The sequence below is a fragment of the Miniopterus natalensis genome, chromosome 12 (assembly GCF_054644295.1).
Source record: "Miniopterus natalensis isolate mMinNat1 chromosome 12, mMinNat1.hap1, whole genome shotgun sequence".
NCBI lineage: Eukaryota > Metazoa > Chordata > Mammalia > Chiroptera > Miniopteridae > Miniopterus > Miniopterus natalensis.
This window is the reverse complement of record NC_142092.1, coordinates 31,483,841-31,507,932: the sequence shown is the minus strand read 5'-3', so window position 1 is coordinate 31,507,932 and position 24,092 is coordinate 31,483,841. Positions and strand designations below refer to the sequence as shown.

Here is a 24,092-nt window from a genome sequence, read left to right as displayed (position 1 = left end):
CAGTAAACCATTGATTGACTTGGCCCACTTGCAAGTAATAAGGATCTTGCGGATGACTGAGCTCTGCAGATGATATGAAAATCCCATTTAGCCTTGAGTCAGCAACGTCTTCCCCTGCTGCGCTCTCTGTAGAGATGCCAACAAGTTGCAGAATTGACGGATTTGAGTACCACCACCCTGTGCTGGGGATGCTAATTGAGCGGTGACACAGCCAGGAGGCACAGAACAGGAAGGGGGGGCAAGCCAGATGCCTGTATAAGCCTGTATGTGTGGGCTGATAAGGGCCTGGTTAAGCCTTCTCTTACAGCCAGGGAACCCACTGGAAGCAGCCAGAGGTAGCCCTAAAGGCAAGAAACTAGCCCGGCCTGGGGGTGGGGTCAGAAGAGGGGAGGAGATGGCCACTGCTTGCTCCTATGTTTTATGGGCCTCCTGCCAGATGACTGAGGCAAAGGACACCAATGCCCAAGAACAGGCTGGGACAAAGTGGTCACCACGCCCATTCTTGCTAGATACTCCATATGGGTTGTCACTAACTGTAACCTGGTACTCTATAGTCATTGTCTGTATTATGGCTACCCTGAAATGTGCAGCAACAAGGAGAGGTAGTAGTAACCACATCCTTAAAAAACAAAATGATACAATAAATAAAGCATAGGCCTTGGGGATAGAATCCCTAGGCTTGAGTTTTGTCTCTGACATTATTACACCCTGCATGATCCTTATCAGGTCACTTAATTTTTCAGATCCTTGGTAAACTCCTTTGCAAAATGAACTTAAAGAGTTCATTTCTGGGTTTTGTATCCTGTATGACTCAAAATTAGGTACGCCTCAAAAATACAAATAGTGACTTAAAGGAGAGTGACTTATTTTCTCTCACATAAAACAAGTCCTGAATTAGGCAGATCGGAGCTGGTGCAGCAGTTCCATAGTCATATGGACACGGGAACCATGTATCCTCCTCTGATGTGCTTATAGAATACTTAAGGTACCTCGTAGTCACAAAGTGACTGCAGCAGCTCCAGCAATCATGCCTACACTCCAGGCAGCAAGAAGCTGAAAGGGGTAATGGATAAATGGCATACTTCTTATCTGAATCAGCCCGTTAGGGAGATTTCCCAGAAATCCTATCCAACAACTTCAGTTGTCATCTTTATTTGCAAAACTGGCTGGGAGGTGCACATTTTAGCTACACTTATTGCCCCCCCCCCCCCCAATAATACAGGACTTCTGATAATGTGGAAGGAGAGAATGAATGAATGAAGAGGCAATTAGCAGTCTTGGACACAAATGCTTTACCTCAAGGGCCAATGCTGCTGTTCTCAAATTATCTAATGTATATGAAAGGATGTTGTACAGCTGCAGAGGGTCATGTGAAGAAAATCCACATGCTTTGGCTTCCCATACAAGGTCCTTCATGATTGGGCCCCATTGTGCCTGATAAGTCACATCTCTTCCCACTCCCCACTGCCTTGCACTTTGCGCTCAACACAGTAACTGTTGGCGGTTCCTTGCATGGCCTCCGTACCTTGAATCTAGTCTTTTTCACTCTTCTTTGCCCAACCCAGGTATCTTCTTCTGGAAGTCTCCCCAGAACTCCCAGGTTGAGCTAAGTGTCCCATGGACAATTCATCCCATCATTCTCCTTATTACCTTAGAATACTCTCTGCCTTTATGTTTCCCTCGAGACCTGCTCTATGCAATACAAGAGCCACTAGCCACATATGGCAATGGAGTGCTTGACATGTGGCCGGTCCATATTCAGATGTTTCAAAAGCATATACAAAAAATAGAGTAAAATAGCTCATTAATAATTTTATATACTTATTTCATGTCTAAATTATAACATTTTGAAATTATTGGGTTAAACTCTATTATTAGAATTAATTTAGTCTGTTTAATTTGGCTTTAAAAAATGTGTTTACCAGAACACTTAAAACTCCTTATGTCGGAAGAGTTCCGAAGATGGATATTGATGACGGTCGCACAACAATGTGAATGCACTTAATACCGACAAACCGTAAACTTAAAAAATGGTGAAGATGGTGAATTTTGTGATATGTGTATTTTTAAGTTAAAAAAGTGGAAAAACATGATACATTTTTTTAAATTGCCACATGTGGCTTGCGTTGTATTTCTATCGGTGGGCACTGCTCTAGAGTATAAGCTCCTGGAGGGAAGCAACGGCATCCCCTTGATTTCCATGCCTTGAGCCTGCGCAGTGCCTGTTGCTAAGTCTTGGTTGGAAAAAGTCATACATAGGATAAAATCTCTGATCACAAAATGGCAAAAGCAGGTGAGAGGGAATGATGAGAGCAGTAAAGGATGAGGGCCTGGCAGAACCACAACGTACCCAATGTGGGCCCTTGAGAAAGTCTTGGATGGAACAATGTGGCCCCTGTTGTGCAGTGGCCGGTGCACAGCCCCACGGGACCTGGGTCAAATCCTAGGACTGCTATTAACCAATGAATGGCCTTAACAAATAACATTCGCCCTGAGCCTCAGTTTCTTCATCTGTAAACCAAAGATGATTATAGCACTGACCTCCTCATGCTGCCAGGAGGAATAAAGGAGATTCTACTGGCACAGTCCCCGAAGCATAATGAACGATCAATAAATGTTAGCCATTTTTTTTATTAGCCTTTATGGGCCTGTCGAGAAGGAAAAGCAATTTTTAAAAAGTTGCCTGAAGCCAACCCACATTAAGCCATTTTCCCTGCTGATTATTAGAACAATTGTTAATCTGAGATGACAAAAATAATTTGAGCTGGCAGATGGCACAGTGTTATCACCCACTTTGTTGCTTGAAGTGAAAGGATTATGCATAAATACCATCGTGCTCTTTCCTTGTTTGGAAAAGCACCTGACTGTCAGGTCTGCTGAGTGTCCTGTGGCGCTGAAGTGGCCCCAGACGCTGTCACAATGGCGCGGGAATGCAGGCAGGCAGACGGGCCACGCCGGCCGAATCAGAATGGGACAGCAGGTTGTGCTTCCTAACGTGCAATCACCAAGTCCCAGTAAATCAGGACAGCGTCTGCTTCTCATTCCTGCTACATGCCCACTATAGCTCAGCACAGGGCTTTGCTTCATGTTATTCTCACCAAAGGACCCTTGCTAGAAAAGGCCCAGGGTTGTGGCTGCAAGAACACAGGGACACGGTGAGACCCACGTTGGCTTGTGAAACCTTCAGGCCGAAATGACAGATCATTCTCACTCACATTCATCGCCCCAAGCACGTCGTGTGTCCACACCTAACTTCCACGGAGTGGGGAAGTGGAATCGGATCTCACGGCCAGAGGAAAAGCAGAATGAATATCTGCGAGCAGCTCTGAAGGCGGCCAGGCCAAGTAGATGGTCTCACAATGGCAGAGACAGGATGCCACCCCGCGCCCCAAGATCAAATTCTGGGACGCTAAGAAAATCCTCCTCAATTTCACAACCGTAGAGAGCAATGAAATGCAAATTAAAATGGATGTACCACTTTTTTAGAAAACTGAATTAGTACAACATCCAATTTTGTTAAGGTTTCAGTAAAACGATATACTCAAACACCGCTGGAGTCATCAGAAATCAGAACATGTATTTTTAAAAATGATACTAGTTTCAGGCATAGAACATAGTGAATCTACATTTATAAACCTTATGAAGTGATCACCATGATAAGTTGGCACCCATCTGGCACCATTCATAGTTATTACATTTAGAAAATGGTCCCTCCATGAGACTAGGGATTTTTAATAGAGCAAACTCACAGTAGGTGCTCAACAAAAATTTATTGTAGCTCAGACAATGTGGCTCAGTGGTTGAGCGTTGACCTATGAACCAGAAGGTCATGGTTCATCTCCCAGTCAGGGCACATGCCCAGGTTTCAGGCTGGATCCCCAGTCGGGGGGGTGTTGGAGGCAGCTGATCAATGATTCTCATCATTGATGTCTCTATCTCCCTCTCCCTCTCCTTTCCTCTCTCTGAAATCAATAAAAACATATTTAAAAAAACCATTTATTATAAAAATAAATTTTAAAAGATGAATGAAGAAAAGATAAACAGCAATAAATGAATGCTGAATTTAGAACATTAAAATGAAGGGATCATCTCTCTTAAGAACCCTGGCTAGATAACGTTAGTAAGTAACGAGAAATAGTTTTCAGGCCCAGAAAGAACAGTCTCCTAGGATCCATTCTGTGTGGGCAAGAAGATTCTAACAGCCACAGAAAGTCTCATTTCTTTCTTGATGCTGCCACCACATAAGAGTCTCGTCTGCTTTTATTTTCTTCTCCCCCTCAACCGCCTCTCCTTGAGTTTTACCCTTCCTACCCCCAAGACTGGTTCAGGACAGGGTCTGAGTTAGAACACCTGCCTATTAGAAAGAGCAGGTTATTTCCCTTCAACCACAGGGAATACAAGATAATGGTGGTCTTACTCTTACTGTGATCTGCCCTGTTCTCATAATGATCTCTCTAAACTCAGATAACTGAATGAAATTCCATGGAAGCCTAAATCTAGGTTTTCCTATGGAATGCGGACTTTACTTAATATAAATATGTAAGGCTGCTGTGTATGGTTGTACCAGATGTGCACTGCACAATCCTGGGGCTACAGTAGTTATCAAAAGCATCATGACTTATTTATTACAATTCTTTAGCAAATGGCAGTACATAGTCTTGCTTTCTAACAGAATCAGTATATCATGATAGCTTCCTGGCAGGTGAAAGAAAACTGTCTTAAGGAAGGTGGTTGTTGTTGTTTTCTCGTTTGAATGAAGTGTTATGTGGTCATTGGTGGCTCTGAAGTATGCTCCATGGGCACACACATCAGTCCTTGCCTTTTCCTCCACGGTCCACTCTAGAAAGGGGTGGCGCACGCAGATCCTTCCTGGTCAGACAGGTTATGCAAGCAGGTGAAGCAAGTCAAGTGTGCGCATCTTTAGAAAGCAGAGGGAACTGTTAAGAAATTAGTGGAGAGTGCAGACCTAGTCTAAAGGCCTTCAAGCTTAATTTACAAACAATCACTCCATCGGCTACATGTAATTCACCTTCTGGTAAAGTCATCCCTCTTGTCACCAGTTTGCAAACTGTGGTTCTTGGCCAAATAAGTGATGGAAATAGAAGAAAAAAAGGAAGAACAGAATGCAGCTTTTTTGTGGAACCTTAATTTCCCTCATTTCCAGGAGTCGAACCCACAGAAACCTCAAAAGGTTTCTAAGTTAGTGTTCTCAACCGGGGGTGACTTTGCTCCCCCCAAGGAACATTTGGCAACATCCGAAGACATTTGGTTGTCCCAACTGGGGAGGGGTGTGCTGTTGGCATCTAGTGAGTGAAGGCCAGAGAGGCTACGCATCCTACAGCCCCACCACAAAGAATTACCCAGCCAAAAATGTCAATAGTGTCACTGTTGAAAAACTCTGGCTGGAGGAGTTTTGTGAGAATTTAAAAGACAGAAAAGAGAGAAAGGAGACTTTTAGCTTGATGTGAAAAGAATCCTTAAACCATAAGTAGTATCTCTATATAGGTGTTGCCAGTAGAAATGAAAAAGTGTTCAGCACTTTCTGGACCCAACACAGGGAAAGGGGGTGACCAAGATATTAGAAGAGCTGTAGGCATTCCTAGGCAAATACTGTTTCCGTTCCTCATTCTGGGGATGCCTGGAAGCACCACTTTGCCCCCTCCCCTCGCTCCTCACCCACACATCCCTGGGATGGGCAGTGTCCTGCACAGACTGCAGGAACCATTATTGTATCTGTGAGTTGCTGGGAATATGTTTCATTAGCCCATGAGCCACGGGGGATGTTTTGGCATCTTAAATTTTTCCTCAGAGAAACCTCATGCTACTATTCTTGCGGCTGAATATGGGTGTTATACTGTGAAATTTGCAAACTGGCCTGGACATATACCTCCTGCAAGTCACTTTAGTAGAGGAATAGTTTCTGAATTTCATGCTGCTAGAAGCAGATTTTAACTCAATTTTGATGTAAGATTGCCATTGACTACGCATCCCAATAGATCTGGTGGGTCTTTAAATGGGCAAGCCACATGTTGTCTCATCAATAAATTCTTTATGGAGAGTTCCATTCCCTGAGATGGTTTAACATAGCATATTGCCTCTTCCTATATGGTCCGTGACTCCATAAGGAAACACTAAAATATCCTAAGATGACACGAACCAAATTGGTTTGTAGGCATCACTACCTTACCTGAGAACCACAGGAAGTCTTCTCTTATAAAGTGAAGGTGGGAAGATTGGAGGAAGGAGGCTCTTTCCTGGTAACAAGGGCTCAAAAATAGAAAATCAATGAAAGGAAACATACTTCTAGCACCTAGCACAGACCTTAATGGCTGAGGCTTTTGAACACGAAATAAATGTATGTTTTAAGATTTTTAATTGATTTTTAGAGAGGGGAGAAGGGAGAGGGGGAGAGAGAGAAAAACATTGATGTGAGAGTGAAACATCGACCAGCTTCCCCCCACCAGGGACCAAGCCCAAAACTAAGGCATGTGCCCTGACCAGGAATTGAACCAGCAACCCCTTGGTGCACGGGATGACACCCAACCAACTGAGCCACACTGGCCATGGCCCAAATAACATATTCAACTGAATAATAGATGGTATAAAAAATGCTGAATATTTAAAAACTTTCAATTTAATATTTTATCTAGATGCACTTTTCAAAAGTGAGCAGAGATTAAAAAAAAAATCTGCAGGGTATTCCAAATTACCAATATCCTAATGGTGGACATTTTGGTTGCTTTCAGTATTTACTGTTATGAACACTGAGTAAATGTTAATATTTTATTAAATTTCATTTCTCCTATTTATGAGTATGTTTGTAGGTTAAATTACTAGAAATAAGATCAAATGACCGGCCCATTTTAATTGCCCTCTATAGGCTGTTACAATTTACATTCCACAGGGACGTAAGATAATACCTACCTATTTCCCCACAGTATCACCAACACAGTGCGTTAACAATATTTTATGAATAAATAAATTTAAATATTTTAGAAATATTTAAACATTGTATTTTGTGTTAACCTATTATATAATATAAGTTCCTTTGACACTCCCTAGCGAGCTAAAGCATTTGATTGCCCTTTAAAACAGAATAGGGGCCGCCACGGCAGGGTGGCTCACTTGGTTGGAGCATCATCCTATGGACCAAAATGTTATGGGTTCGATTCCCAGTCAAGGCACATAGGCAGGCTAGGGCTTCTATCCCCATCAGGGCACATACGGGAGGCAACATATTGATGTTTCTCTAGGATTTTTAAAACAGAAGTATGGGGGATAAAGTGGAGAAGGCAAGTAATGTTGAACTCTGACTGTCCTTTATTAAATAACCTTGTTCTGCTTTTCCAGACACTATTAGCCAAGTTCAGTAAAATCTGAATTATAAAGATTCTCAGGTTTTACTGTTCAGACACCTCAGCTTCCTGTCATTGCTATTGTATTGCCAGAGGGCATTTCAGTGAGGCTCCAAAACTCTTGATCAATGCACTTCAGATGACCAGCAAGTAGATTAATTTATAGGTAAATGAGATTTGTTTCTTGGAGAAATGTTTGAAGCTCTTGATACCCCCAAATCATGTTTGTATGGACTTTTCCACATATGAATTTTTTCACTTTTATTATGAAGATTTTCAAATGTAAATAAAGTACATAGGTTAATATAAAGATTTCTATCATCAAGATTCAAACCTTAGTAAGATTTTCATCAGTCTTAATGCATTTCTACTGCCAAATCTTTTTTGTTTCCTTGGCTGGACATTCTAAAGCAATTCCCAGACATAATGTCATTCTACCCATAAATATCTCAGTAGTATGCAGATATACTGTGCACATGTTCAGCAGGAAACGGACCAGAGAGTATGGTTACTGTAATAAATGCTGAGAGCAGGGAGGCATGGAGCAGGCGTGATCCAGCTGGGTTTCACTCAAGTATGAGCTTTCCTCATGAAAGACAAAAATTGAAAAACAGCTACTAGAAACTTAGATCTTTGCTGGTTGCTTTCTTCAGTCATTATCTGAAGCAGAGCCTCACATATATTCAATAGAATATCAACTTTCATATTGCAAAGGGACAAAAACAACCATAACAGACAAATCCAGTTAGAGTTGGTAATTCTAAATCTCCTCTCTCAATAATTGATAAAGCAAGTAGACCAAAAATCATTAAAGATCAATCAACTTGACTTGATATATTTAGAGAACAGCCCATAATAACAGAACACATATTCTTTCCAAGTGCACATGGAACATTCACCAAGATATGCTATACTGTGAGCCATAGAACAAACTCCAACAAATCTGAAACCATTGCTTATTATACAAACCACATATGCATTCACATCACAGAAGAGTTCAACAAAAATAGAGAAAGCAATCTGGAAAATATCCAAATGTTTGGAAATTAAACAATATAATTCTAAATAATCCATGAATCAAAAAAACTCACAGGCCAAAAAACAAATAACAACACAAATTATTTTGAATTAGAGGGCAAGGAAAACACAACATACCAATTTCTGGGATGCAGCTAGAACAGCATACAGAAAGAAATGTATAGCAGTAAATGCAAATATTAGGAAAAAAAGAGAGTTAAATTAATGATTTAAGCATCTTCCTTAAAAGTTAAAGAAAAAAGAATAATCAGAGAATCAAAGTAATGAGAAAGAAAAATAAAGATAAGAGCAAGCATCAATAAGGTAGAAAATGGACAAAAGGGAGACAAATGAATGAACCGAAAAGCTGTTTCATTGAAAGGATCAATAAAGTTGATAAGCCTCTAGGTAGATTAATAAAAACCAGATATTATCAATATAAGAAATGAGAGAAAGAACATTATTACAGATCATACTGACATAAAGGAATATCATGAACGACTTAACAGCAACTAATTTGACAACCTAGATGAAATGGATAAATTCCATGAAAGACAAATAATTAAAGCTCATTCAAAAACAGTAGATACATTAAGTAGATTTATATGTATTAAATAAATTGACTTTGTAGTTAAAATCTTCTCACAAAGAAAACTCAAGGTCCATTTGTATTTGGTTAATTTTAACAAACATTTGAAGAAGAAATGATGCCTAATTCTCTACAAAGAATTCACAAAAATATAAGGTTAGGGAACATGCTTTTATTTTATAAAACCAGTATTACCTGGATACCCAAATCAGATGTTAAGAAAACTTCAAAGCAATACCTAAGAAACATAAACAAAAAATTATTTATAAAATTCTAGCAAATCTAATTTAGCACCATATAAAAAGGCTCAGACATCATGATAAAGAACTTTAACTCAGAAATTCAAGGTTGTTTCAACACCCAAAAATCAATCAATTTAATTCATCATGTTAACAGGCTAAAAATAAAAAATGGTGCAATCATTTTAATCGATGCAGATATAGAAACTATTAGCAACTAGGAATATAATGAACTTTCCTGAACCTGATAAAGGATATCAACAACAAAAAACCCTACAATTAATGGTGAAAGCCGAATGCTTTTCCTGAGATCACAAACAAGGTAAGGATGCCCATCTAATTCCTTCTCTGCAGCATTGTACTAGAGGGCCTAGCTGGTGCAATAAGCAAGAAACAAACAAACAAACAAACATAGAGGTAGGAAAGGAAAAAGTAAAACGGTCTCTAATCACAGATAATATAATCATTTATATAGAAAATCCTAGGGATCTATAAAAGAAACCTGTAAGAGCTAAGTGACTTAGCAAGATTGCAGAATACAAGGTTAACATACCAAAAAAAAAAAAAAATCAACTTCATATCAAAGTAATAGATAATAAATATATACTAAATTTGGGCTGTTTGATGAGGAACAGGATATTTGCATGATACCAAAGTGCCTTCACCCATACGCCTTACTATTTATATCTGACAGGGAAAGCATAGTAACTATACAGTGGAGAAAGCAGAAAATGCCTCACCCAGTGATCAAAACTCATCCTGCCAACAAGGGGTAGTATTCCTGATGGGACATCCTGAGAAGGACACAATATCAGGTATGTAGTTTTCTGACTGGATGCATAATCTGAATCTTTTCATGAGGAAACAGAAAAACTCTATTTGGGGAATATTCTATAAAACAACTGATCCCTGTTTTCCAAATATCTCAATGTCACTGAAAGGGGTCTAAAAGGGACATGACAACTAAACACAATACAGGATCCTAGACCAGATGTAGTACTAGAGAGAGAAAATGCTATAAAGGACATTATTGGGACAACTCATGAAATTGGACTATGAACTGTAGATTAAATATATTGTATAGATGTTAAATTCTTGAACTTGGTAACTCTGCTGTGGTTACAAAAGAGAATATTCTAGTTCTGTGAAGTACTAAGGAGTAAAGGAGTATGACATATGCAAATTAGTCTCAAATGGTTTCAGAAATAAAATGATAGTATGTGTTTACAGATGTACACATATACAAATCGATAGATCAAATGTGACAATATTATAAATTAATTAATCTGTTTCAAGGGTAGCCAGAAATTCTCGGTTATATTTATGAAACTTCTAAATTGGAAATATTTTTCAAAATAAAAAAGAACAAAGAAAGTTTCCCTTGATTCATAAACTCCCAGATTGAGGTCCACCAGGATCTTTTTCTCTGTGACTGAAAAGCTGATAAAAGTTGGCTTCCCCATGGTTGTGTTACCATCACAATTAAATATATGAGTTTTCTAGATTAAACATCAACCGGTGACAAGTGAAGGGGCAGTTTGGAAGCTGCTGAAGGAACGGGAGCCTTACTTTTTCTTTTTGTCCCCTGGGCAGCTTCCTTTGAACCTATGAGCCTTAGTGTCTTCGCTTTAAAATGGGAATAAACAGTAATAATATACCAACCTCACAGGGTTGCTGTCAGAATTAAGAGAGAAGGTATAAATACACACCTTTAATAAGTCCATAAAAAATGAAACAGCGCTCAGACGGTGCCGGGCCTCTGCTTAAGCCTCGCATGCTGCCCAGCTCCCTCCGAATAAAACCAGGGCGCTCAGCGTGCTCTCCGGGGCCTCCCCTGGGCTGCCTCCTGCTCTCTGACCTCATCGTTCCCCTTCCCCGGCATCTGGGCCTCTGCTCCTAGTGCCATTCTGCAAACACGTCCCGCTTGGGGCCTTGGTGGTTCTGCTCGCTGCCTGGGCCCCCTCGGCCCTGGCACACGCACGGCTCTGCTCCTCCCCTCCTCCCCTAGGGCTCTGTGTGCCGGCACCGATCGCTGAGGCTTCCCTCAGACACACCTACGGGCACTACACACACTGAGTCCCCAGCCATCCTCTGCCTCTTCTCCCTGGTTTACTTTCACTGTGCATGTTCATTTATTAACTGTCTGTGTCCCCTTAAAATGTGAGCTACACATTTGTAAGTCCATTTAATTAAAACTTTTTTCTTCTGTTGACATCTGTTATTATTAAATATCCCCACTGCTTCTAAAATACAATGAATTTTAATGTGCTGGATTTCACAGTGGTCTCTGAGATTACTGGAGATTATTCGTTTCGACGTGTGACCAAATCAGGCTTGGAGAGCACAGAGTCACAATTCTGAAGAAGGAAAGGAGAAAGGAAAGGAAGATTTCTCAGAGGTATGTTTGGATATTTGATCATTCCTTTCCTAGAGATGCCCAATTATCACTACCGGTCAACTTCCCAATAAAGCTGGATTTTCTTTCCTACCCAAGTTACAGATAATTGGCAGCTGTTCACTTCTAAATATAAAATAGCAGCCTCACATTTCAAATGCCACATCCTCTTACTCCAGAAAAGCAAAGCACATCTCAAAAACGTAGCGATCGTGTCTGATGGGCAGTGACACCACCAGACAACTTTTCTGTCAATACCCAGGCTGACAAAGGGCAATCACGATCCCACTGCCACCTGGGATCTGGGCCATCTGGGACCCCCTGAGTCACAGCCAGCTTGCTCCTTCCTTGCCACACTACCCGCCCACAGCTGTGGACCCCAGTCCTTCGCATCACAACCTGCCTTGACAGATCCAGAATGAGAGATCCGCTGTTTGGCTTGTTCAGTTTCTAGGGCCAGGAAAATCAGACAGGCAACCAACTCCCCAGGGACCTTTACTGCTTTTGAAAACTATTATTAAATTAGGCTAAGGAGGACCATTAATTTGCAAGCATCTGTACTTGCAATCCATTTGGTGCTGAGATTCACTCTTAGCAGAAATCAAGAAGCACAAGAACTCCAGAATAGGAAGATGGCATAAGGCACCCTTGGGAAAATTCTCAAGTAGAGTCTGAAATTCTTGGCATCAATTACTTTTCCTTCTTACAGAACACATGAGACTGATCAGTTATAGACAGTGTTGTAAAGCGAGGTGTTCCAAGGTCTTTGTGCTCATTCCTGAAATACAGGTTACACACTGAACCAATAAAGAATTCATGATATCAGAATTAGTCCCACCTACGAGCTCCCTTAGAAATTTTCCTTCTTGCTTTTTTGATTGGTATAAACAAATTAAGTAGAACCTTAATCATTTGTATTCTATATTAGGCAAAAGCAAATTGAGTCCGAATTTCATTACTGAGCCCAAAATCTCTGTATCAAAGAATGTAATGAAAAGGGTCAATTCACTCTCTCTCCTTGTCAGATAAGGCATCAGATATTACTTACAGGGGCCTTTGTGCAGGATCAATAGACTCCTGTGGTTGGCCCCCAACACTGAGTGAGCCATGTGGGTTCTGGGCTTCATGACTATCCAGGCTATTTAAGATTCTCCTAAGTAGAGGGCAGAAAGCAGTGCAGGTAGTGCATGCAAACTTTTTAGCCTCTGGATGTGATAGGGAGTGAAATGTATCCCCCTATCTTTGGACTTTGTCTACTGGAATCTCAAAATTTCTATTTCACTGCAATTTGAAGACTGAAAGAAAAGTTTTTGTCCAGAAAGTGAAGGCAGTCCAATTTGAGAGCCCCTGAAAAAATAAAATTCCCAGGTCTGTTTTGACTCTAGGTACCAACTCTGAACAGTATCCTATGCTTGAAACATGGACATTGTGGAAATATGCATTTTATGCAGAGTTAATTAGCAAGACTTCCTTGAGCATTAAGTGTTCTAACTGTGAACACATTAGAAAAAAGGTTTTCCATTCAGTCTTCATCCTGCACAATTTCTCCCTATTCTTTCACTGGCTATTTCTTTCTTAAAACTAAATATTCTCACCAGGGACCATCTGTGGTAGTATGGGAAGAGTCTGTTAGCTGTGGACTTGAATCCTAGGTCAGTTAATATCAGTCATATTACCCTGAGAAAGTGACTAATTTTTTTGGAATCTCAGTTTCCTAATCAGTAAGATGATCCAATTAAATTCTTCCTCAAGTGGTTGGTGTGTTAAATGAGATAATAAGTTAAAATGATTATAATAAGAAAAAAGATATTTTGCTCTTAGTTATGTTCAATTACATAGTCCTCCCCCCAAATTTCCCATTTTTTAAAGAAATTAGTGAAATAGAAAATAGATAAACAATAGAGAAAACAGTGCAACCAAAAGGTGATTTGTTAAAAGAACTGATAAAGAACTGATACATCTCTAATTAGGCTGATCAGGAAAAAAAGAGAAGACATTAAAAACCAATATTAGAGAAGAAATAGGAGATATTATTACAGATATTATAAAATTAAAAGCATAATATGAAAATTATAAATAAATTTGCCAGTAAACCTGACATCTTAGATGAAATGGAAAAATTCCATGAAAGAATAAAAAATATAAGATTGACACAGGAGGAAACTGAAGATTCCTGTATCGATTTTATTCCCATTGATAAAACTTCAAGCCTTAATGATTCATGGGTGAATTCTATCAAACATTTAGGGGACAAATAGTACCAATTCAACACAAACTATTTTATAGTAAGCAATTCACAAAATTCATAGAATATGGTAATCTCAATAGATCCATAAAAAGATTTAACAAAATCTAATGCCCAATTATGATAGAAATATCCAGCAACCTAAGGAAAGAAAGGAACTTCCCCAATCTGATCAAGGGCATCTGCAAAAATATACAACATTACACTTAATGGTGACTTTCTGGAACCCTATAATTAGGACAGTGTCAAGGACAACTGCTCTCTCAGGTCTATTCAATATTGTATTGGAGGTGATAAGAATTTCAAAAAGTCAAGAAAAAACATAAAAAGGCATAAAGATAAGAATTAAAGCTGTCTCTATTTGCAGATGACAAGATTTTTTAATAAAGAAAGTGCTAACGAATATAAACTATAACTACTAGGACTAGTGAGTGAATTAAAAAAATAGTATCCAAGATTAATATTAAACATTAATTTATTTATTATATACTCACAGCAGACAATTGTGTGTTTTCAAGTTTTTATTTCTAATAGGTTCAAAAACAAAACATTTGGGGATAAATTTGTCAAAAGTTGTATATGACTTCCACATTGAAAACTATAAAACATTTCTGGGGAAAATTAAAGACCTAAATAATGGAGAGAAATACCCAATTCCTGAACTGGAAGCCATGGCATGTTGGTAAACATTTAACAACTGATTCTCCCCACAAAACAAAAGAGCTCCCTGTTTATGGAGTTTGCCAATTTCTGTGGTATAAATTTTCTCACCCCCCGCTAATTTCAAGCTGTCAAATTCCTGAAATTTTAATACTGGTCTCTTGTGATTTAGTATGAGCTGTCTTCAGCTCACCAATGAATGAAAGTCTTAATACTGTTAAAATGACACTTCCCACCAAATTGATCAATCTCAAGCACAATTAGATCAAGCACTTTTGTAGAAATTGGCAACTTAATTATAAAAGGTATATGGAAATGCTAAGTATCAAAAATATCCAGGACAGCCCAGGCAGGCGTGGCTCAGCGGTTGAGAGTCGACCCAGAATCCAGGCGATCGGGGTTCAATTCCCAGTCAGGGCACATGCCCGGGTTGTGGGCTCAGTCCCCAGTCGGGGGCATGCAGGAGGCAGTGGATCAATGCCTCTCTCATTATTAATGTTTCTATCTCTCTATCCCTCTCCTTTCCTCTCTATGAAATCAATAAAGATATATTTAAATATATATGTATATCCAGAACAATCTTGACAAAGAACAACAAAGTTGGAAGATTCAAACTACCAGACTTCAAGTATTACTTTAAAGGTAATTCAGACAACATGATAGATACTGGCATAGGATAATCAACGAACAGAACAGAGCGCTCCAAAATAGAACAAGTCTACAGACAGTTATTTGACTTGCAAAAGTCTGTTCAATAAACACTGCTAGAATAACTGTTTATCCATACGGTCTAAAAATAATCTTTGGCTCCTCATACCATATAAAAATAAGATGGATTATATACCAAAAATATAAAGCTATAAGGAAATATAGGAAAACTCATTCACTACTTGAGGGTAGGTAAAGAGTTCTTAGGACACACAATGCAATAAACAAGAAAGAAAAAATGATAAACTGGACTTCATCAAATCTTAAAACTGCTTAACAGAAGATATCATTATGAAAATAAAGAAGGAAGCTATAAACTAGGTGATAACACCCATAATTATTTATCTGACACACGCCTGGTATCATATATAAAGAATAACAACTCCATAGATAAACAACCAATTAGTAACAGGCAAGCAATTTTAATTCATAAGCACATGAAAAAGTGCTTAACATCATTAGTCATCAACAAAATGTAAATTAAAACCACGATGAGATACAATGCAACCAACAGAATGGAAATTGAAAAGACTGAATGTTGGCAAAGATGTGGTACAACCAGAACTCTTGTCCATTACTGATGGACGTGCAAAATGTTACAATCACCTTGGAAAGAAATTTGGCTATTTCTTATAAAACTAAGCATTCACTTTCTCTATGACCCAACAATTTTACTCCTAGGTACTGATCCAAGAAAAAGAAAAAGAAAAAAAATCACATACAAATAAGATGGGTATGAGAATATTTATTGCTCATGGCCCAAAAGTGGAAAGAGTTTCAATGTCTACCAAAATGAGAATGGATTAACAAACTGTGACCACTACTTAGCAATAAAAAGGAACAAACGACTAATACCTGTAACAACATGGATTAAATAAAGTATATACTGAATTAGTTCATTTATAGAAAGTTCTAGAAAAGACAAAGCTAATCCATAGAGGGGGAAATAAAAATAAAAACAGTGCTTCTTTCTGGAAGGATGGGAGGAAGGAATAACTGGGAAAGAGCATAAGTAACTTTCAGGAACGCTGGCAACCATGAAGATTTGTATATTTTAATGCACGTAAATTTAACCACAAAAGAAAAACTAAGAAGCATAAACAAATTTGGAATTCTAGTAACTGATATGCAGGTTGAGGTATAAGGGGCTGAAATGTGCTGGTTATTATAATTTACTCTGAAAAGCATCATAAAAATAATGGACGGATGGGTGAAGAGAGGGATGCAAAGATAAACAGGTATGTGATAAAACAATGTCCTCACTCTGGCTGGCTCCAAGTCAGTTCAGAAACAGCATACCAGGGTAACTTCTTTATCCCAAGGAGTTACCATAATGAAACAAATTTGGACATTCTAACTACCCAGAGGAGAACCTGTACCATGGCTAATATTTTGCATCATCTCTGGATTAACACCATAAGATGGAACAATTTATATATAAGTTGAAGAAATGATGATCGACCATCAAAGGTAGACCCAGGCATTGTCAGCCCTAATTATCTTTTCCAGGCTGGAAATCTTCCAGAGCACCTTTTATTTTATTTTTTTATTTTTTATTTTTATTTTAAAAATATATCTCCACTGATTTCAGAGAGAAGAAGGGAGAGGGAGAGAGAGAGGTAGAAACATCAATGATGAGAGAGAGAGTCACTGATCAGCTGCCTCCTGTACACCCCCTGACTGGGGATGGAGCCCACAACCCAGGCATGTGCCCTGACCAGAATAGAACCCCGATCGCCTGGATCCTAGGTCGACCCTCAACCGCTGAGCCACGCTCGGCTGGGCCAGAGCACATTTTAGTCTTTTCTTAAAATAGTTCTAGTTACACCTTAATTTACACCTCCCTATTGCTTGACATTTGTTGTCCAGAATCTAAAAATGTTCTACAAAGGATTCAAAGACAAAAAACAGGATGAAATCATTCTGATTGACACTGAAACTGAAAATCACATTTCTGCAAAAAATATCCTCTTCAAGGAAAATCAGTGATAGTGGGAAGGTCGGACGGAAGAGGCCACAATCCTTGGCGGCCTCTCCTGCAGCTCTGGATGGAGGACCCAAAGCGGGGCTAAGAATAAAACCGTTCTCATGGTCTAGCAAAAGGCTGATTGTGCTCTAGCCTTGGTATCAAGTAAGCACCAGGGCACATTTTAAATCATTATTTTAATCTATGACAACTCACATCGGGAAACATGCTGCCAAAAGCCAACCAATCAGTAATAGGGAAAAGTCACCCAATCGGGAGATTCATCTTCAGGAAAGACAGGGGGTCATGACAAGCACAAAACTTACCAGCATGAGACTCGAACTTCAGCAGAGCGCTGCTGTACCCCAGGGTGATCAAGACGGACTCCTTCCCCACCCGGCAACACTCGGTGTCTCTGTTGAGTAGGCATTTAAAGACACAGACGCCATCAGCTAAGGGGGAAAAGAGAAAAGGGATTAGGAAAATCCATTTTGAGCACTGCCAAAAGGTTTATCAGTGCCATTCCTACATTTCTCTCCTGTTCTCAAGGCTCCCCATTTCTTTTTTTCTTAACACAATTTCTCTTGGGATATACGGGAATATGAGAATCAGAGATAAAAAAGATGGCTCTAACTATGGCCGATATAAATTCTTTGCAGGTGGGTGAACACAGCTTAAAACTGACTCTTACTGGCTCTTGCCTTTATGTTCAGGGCTCCATTACCCACACTCCTGCATTCCCCAAATCATTTTGTATCTCTTGATGCTATCCCAGGAAAGTCCAGGTAATGTCACTGTGGGTGATTTTTGAGCACCTACTGTAAGTGCCAAAGATATCACAAAAATTTCTATTGTTAAATATTCTCACTGCCAATGTTTGTAGGTGAAAACAAGGCAGAGTTTAGGTCCAAATATGCACAGCTAATAAGTAGCAGAGCTGGGATGCAAACCCAGGGTTGAATTTGACTCCAAAGCCCATGTTGTTCTTACCACATTGCCTGAGGCAAGTGTGATAAAAAGGGAGTTTAGTTTCTGAAAGAATGGCCTATGTAAGTGGCTAGGGTCTCATGAGATTCATCCATAGATAATTGGTTACTAAGTCACTAATGCCATTAGCACTGGGGCAGTGGTAGTGTGGTGGGAAAAGCAATGACCTTGGGTTTTGCTTTCATCTTTGATATTTACTAACTAAAGAGCTTTAATCACCTAATCACATGAAGTCACATTTTTTCATTATGTAAAATGAAAATATTGATGCTTATTTCATAGGCTTTTTGTTAAGACTGAATAATAAAGTTTAAATAATTTCTAAAATCCTATTAAAACAATAAGAGAATGTTACTATTTCTCTCATTATAAAGTAGATCTTAGCTTTTGTCTTTAATGTCTTCCATTCTCCTTTACAAAACCAATTATGGTATGTGTATTAAATTATAATTAAAAACATAATCGTATCTAAAATTCCAGTGTTACATATAAGCATATGCACATTCATGCAAACACATTCAAAACACACACAGAGAGTTAAGATGATGAAATGTTTTCAAATATTTTTAACCATTACTTCAAATGAATGAGTACCTCCTGATGGAGGCATTCACAGGTATTTTTCACGAAACGTCTTGGCTGGTTAAATAGTGCAGATGTTTTGAAAACATTTTCCTGGCATAAAACATGATTATAGGTTGTTATTACAGCCCAGTCAGTGTCTCCAAGGTATCAATGTCTCTTTGCAGGGAGGCAGCCCTGACTACAGATGCAGAAGAAGGGAGTTTAGGGCTCTTTGAAAAAATATGTTTTCTTAAAATCACAAGAATTTTTTTTTCAAGAAATCAGCATTTACCAATTGTTTTTCTTACAGTTCCGAAGTATAATAAGATAGAATGAAGAAGGAAGGAGGACCCTGGTCTTCCTCGGTTCCTTGTACATACGTGACTATTACAGCCTGTGAGCTCTGTGAGCAAGGGCAATTTTATTATGTTTTGGATTGTCTTTTTTCCTCTGACTCAAAACCTAGCACAGTATCTAATACTTAATATGTTTTGAATTAGTAAAAGCATTTCCCTATGAATTGACTGCATCCCACCCCAGAAGAGATAAAAGTTTCAAAATTTATATGACTCAGTCCTGCTTAACCAGATAGACTGAGGTTTCTTCTTTTGCTGTTGTTTGTTTGTGATTTAATTACGGTATAAATTGAGTTGCCATTTTTTCCTACTTTCATAAATTGCAAAATGCCTACCCCTACTTCCTCTTTTCTTTATCTCCTCCCTATCTTCTGTTTAAATATGGTGGGGAAGGCCTCTTTAAGTATGTCATAATATCCAGAAAGTACTGGTAACTACTTCAAATTTTAAAATGTACCTATGGCAAAAAAAATTTTAATATTTTAAACAAAAGTATTAAAAGCAATGAAAAACTACAAATGAATACATTTTCAACATACATAACAATGACTTAATATCCCCAATAAACACTTAGCTCTAAAAGACATGAAGAAACAAGCATATCTATTTAAAAGTTAGTAAGAGGGACGTAGGCAATTGGCAACTGGAAAATACCAATAGCAAATTTTTAAAAATATACGTTGACAGTATCAAATATTGAAAAGGCTGTGAGAAAACAATGAGTGTCATAACTGGGAATGTAAATTTCTATATTCCTAAAATGTCTTCTGCCCATATGGTTTAAAATTTAAAATCTATGTACTCTTTGCTAGACAGTCTACTCATAACAATTTCTTCCAGGATGTACTTTATCAAGTGTGAATGGATGTATACTCAAGGATGTGCATTTTAGAGGTGTTTGCTATAGCTAGAAAATGTAAAGCTAAGAGTCCATCACTTACACGGTTGGTTAAACATGATACCTCTGTGTTCAGGTTGCAGAACAGCATGTATAATATTATTGTAGCAATTTAATATTGTGTTTATCTTTGTAGAAAGCTGTTTAAAAAGATATACACCAAATGTCATCAGTGGGTCCCTCTAGATGGAGAGATTCGGGGGCATTTTTATTTTTCCCTTTATAAAATTTTGCCTTGTTTGAATTTTCTATGCGACTACTTATATTTGGAATCGGAAAAGACAAGAAAGCTATTCATATGGTAAAAAAGCAATGTAACAAAAGACACCCTACCATCACTAACATAGTTTACCACATTCTCATTCTTGGTGGGTATTACTATTCTTTACATTTTTTCATTTACTAGATATTAATTGGTACTTCAATGATACTTACTTAGAAATTACTGTACCCAATATAATCCAATATAATCATTATTTTCATTCTCAATTTTTAAATCACTCATGGAAATGAATGTTTTCTTATGTTGTTTGCTAATGTAGAAACTTGTGTTGATTTCCTTTCCTGTCCTTTGACCATGTTAGCACATAAAACAAACATTCCAAGTGAGTCCTGTTAACGAAATGTAAGCAAGAAGTGTAGCTATTTAAGAAGAGAATGTCATATTAATCTAGAAATGTGTCTTTTTAAATTTAAAGAGTTTATATTAGAAAAATGAAGGAATACAATAAATTGTTGAGGAACACACATAAATCCAGGACCAGGAAATACTACTACACTGGGCAAAAGGGGTGGTGGGACACCGTTTTCAATGCACACTGTACTAAGGTACAGGGCACCTATCTTTCTATCAAGTTATTGCTACTAGTAATAATAACTACACACTCTGACTCCTTGCAAACACCTCAGTTCATCTGTCATTGGCACAGAAGGCTGGCTGCTTCTGTGTATTTACTATCATTGTCCTTTGGTTTTGTTTTTTTAATCCTTACCTGAAGACATGTTTGTTGTTGTTTTCTTTGTGTGCTTTTTAAAATTGATTTGAGAGAGAGAGAGGGAGAGAGAAAGAAACATCAGTGTGAGAGAGAGACATCGGTGGGTTGTCTCCCACACGTGCCCCGACCTGGGATCAAACCCGCCACCTTTCAATGCACGAAACGATGTTCCAACTAACTGAGCCACACTGGACAGGGCTACTGTCATTGTGCTTTTGGACTCAGCTCTCATCAGTGACACTCTTTGCTACTCCTTCAAAGGGCAAGGCCAGATTGCTGGTGGCAGCAAAGTAACAAGCACAGTAAGTTCCTGTGCACAAAACTGAGTCCGCTTTAGAAAGCCTAGAGCCACGTCATTCCCTTGAGGAAACTACCTGTTCTCCCAGAAAAAGAAAATCACAATGATGGCAGATCCAGGGGCCTTACTGTATTCTCCTCCTCAGCCTATCTGAAAAAACTTCCAAAGGCACACAAAGAAATCCAGGATCTACCCATTTTACAAGTGCAGACAGGTGAATATGGAAAATGCCACAGGGTCAGGGAAAGAGAATCGTCCTTGCGTTTATTAACCCCAATTCCTTACTTCTCCATCTATATATACCCCTCTTCTTTGAGCCTATGCAAATGAATAAATTCAGTCTCCACAGGAAAACGACAGCACAAATTGACCAAGAATATTACATATCAGGAATGGTCTAGAACAGAGGTTCTAAAATATATTTTTATATATAAATTCCTGGAGAGAAGAGTACTCATTACCTAATAATACAGCACTTATGCCAAGTCTCTGCTGAGTGACCCTTTCAATAGTTTCATACCTAGAAACAGGAAGTTAGTGTACCTAAGAAATGTATTTCCTAGAAACAGGTAAGTAAAAAATGATGGTACAGCCCGGCCGGGCATGGCTCGGCCGTTAAGCGTAAACCTAGGATCCAGGAGATCACGGTTCGATTCCTGGTCAGGGCCCATGCCCGGGTTGTGGGCTCGATCCCCAGTCGGGGGCGTGCAGGAGGCAGCCGATCAATGACTCTCTCATCACTGATGTTTCTATCTCTCTCTCTCCCTCTCCTTTCCTCTCTCTGAAATCAATAAAGATATATAAAAAAAAAAATGATGGTACAGATAGCAGCACATACATAGATGGAGTAAAGCATATAGACAATTGTGCAGTTATTATTTTAAACAAATTTAACCACAGAACATGAGTGGGGGGAAAAAGAATAGGATTATGGAACTCCAAGATATCTAAATATTAAAATTAGGCATCAGTACTGATCATATTAAGAACACAATCTCCTAGGAGATATGAAAAAATAGTAATAAATGATATAATCATAGCTTCTTCCCCTCCTCCACCTGGTACGGAGAATTTTGTATTTGAAAGATTAGATTCTGGGCCTCTGCTTGCTAAAGGAATAGTAGTGAAGAAAACCAAAAACGGATTCATTGGTTCAGGTTGAAAGGGGCCAAATGTTAACAGCAGAAGAGAAATGAAGAGAATGGGAAGGTAAGCAGAAAAAGGGAAAAAAGGGTTTGGAGGTGGTTTCAGAATTGGGGTAGCTGCCATATGTGAGAGGGAGACACGGAGATGGAAAAGGGACTTCCACGACATTAGTCTCGGAATAACATACTTGTCTGGTTGTTTTGGTTTGGTTTTGTCTTGTTTTGCAAATGTTATCCCCCTTCCTCTACATTTTGATTTACAATTTTACTAAGTCTACACTGCCAATCATACAGCCATTGCCTAGTAACACTGTCCCCCCTTTGGGCCCTCGTTTAATAACAATTTCGTGCTCACCAACAGTCCTATGTACATGTCTCTAGTCATTTCGGTTGTCCAAAGTCGTCCTTTGGTAGAATCTCAGAAAGGACTCATGGAAACAAATTCTTTAGAAGATTCCTTAGGAAGGGTCATGGCAACAATATTCCCCAAATTTTTGCATATGAATAGCTGTCTTTGTCTTTTTATTTTTGAAGGTCAGTTTTTCTGGATATAAAATCCTTGGCTCACATTTTCTCTCTTTCAGGATCTGATGTTACTCATTCTCTTCTCCCATATAGCATCAAAAAGTCTAATGATAATCCAAGTTTCTCTCTTACAACTATATACTCACATTGTCTAGGTATCTAAAAGATTTGTTTCCCTTTCTTTAAAGACCTGTAATTTTTACCAGAACGTGTCTTATGCTAGTCATTCTAGGTCAGTATTTTCAGGTGTAAAGTACATTTTTTCAATATGTTTTCAATTTATTTTGGCAAAAAATTCACAATGATGATTTTAACATTTTTGTTTGAGTTCACTCTGATGTCTGCGTCAGACACTCTTACATGTATGTTGGAATTTCTTTGCTTATCTTCAACAGTTGTAACTTCTGTTTTATGTTTCCTTATCTTTATTGTTGAGAATATTACAGATGTCCCCTTTTTATCCCCACTGATCCCCTCCACCCCACATCCACCCCACCCCCAGGCTTTCCCCATACCAATGTCTGTGTCCATGGGTTATGCTTATAAACATGTAAGTTCTTTGATTAATCTGTAACTTTCTTTTGAATCCTCTTTATCTCTTTTTACAATTCCTTTTATATTTAAAATTTTTTCTATTTTTCTCCTTTATTTGATATATTTTCTTATTCCTTCTAATTTAGCTTTCATTTCTAAAATTATTTTATGTTTAACTATTTATTTCTAATTATCTCTTGAATTCTGTCACTTCATTACTGAGTTCTCCTGATTCTGATTTATGTAATTCTTTAATGTCCTGTATAATTTTCTTAACGTCTCTTAATTTGTTTTGCAAATTAATCTTACAGAAATATTTTTGGAGCATGTCTTTCTAGCATGCTTGCATTGTTGGTAGGAATGTTACCCCTTACTGCCATTTTTTCTTACAGTAACTGTTGGAATTTGACCTCAATACTTTCCTGTTGATCACCTTTATGTGAATATCGTTTCTTGAACTTTCAGAAGGATAGTAAATTAAACATATGGTTTTCTAAGAAACTACCAAATTATGATCCATTTAACATTCCCATCAGCAATAAACGAGTCGTTTTTCCTACATCCTCAACAACATTTGGGTTGTCATCATTTTCTCTAGATATTCTTATAGTTGTGT

At 38.4% G+C, this 24,092-nt stretch overlaps 1 protein-coding gene across 2 annotated transcripts in view; it reads right to left on the bottom strand.

The window, feature by feature from the left end:
• LOC107538094 (histone-arginine methyltransferase CARM1-like) overlaps window positions 1-24,092 on the bottom strand; it is a 180,638-nt gene that overhangs the window by 105,234 nt on the left and 51,312 nt on the right. For both annotated transcript variants that reach the window (XM_087823164.1, XM_087823165.1), the window contains exon 2: window positions 17,501-17,626. In XM_087823164.1, the coding sequence (XP_087679290.1) occupies window positions 17,501-17,626 (126 nt within the window). The remainder of the gene's footprint in view (window positions 1-17,500; window positions 17,627-24,092) is intronic.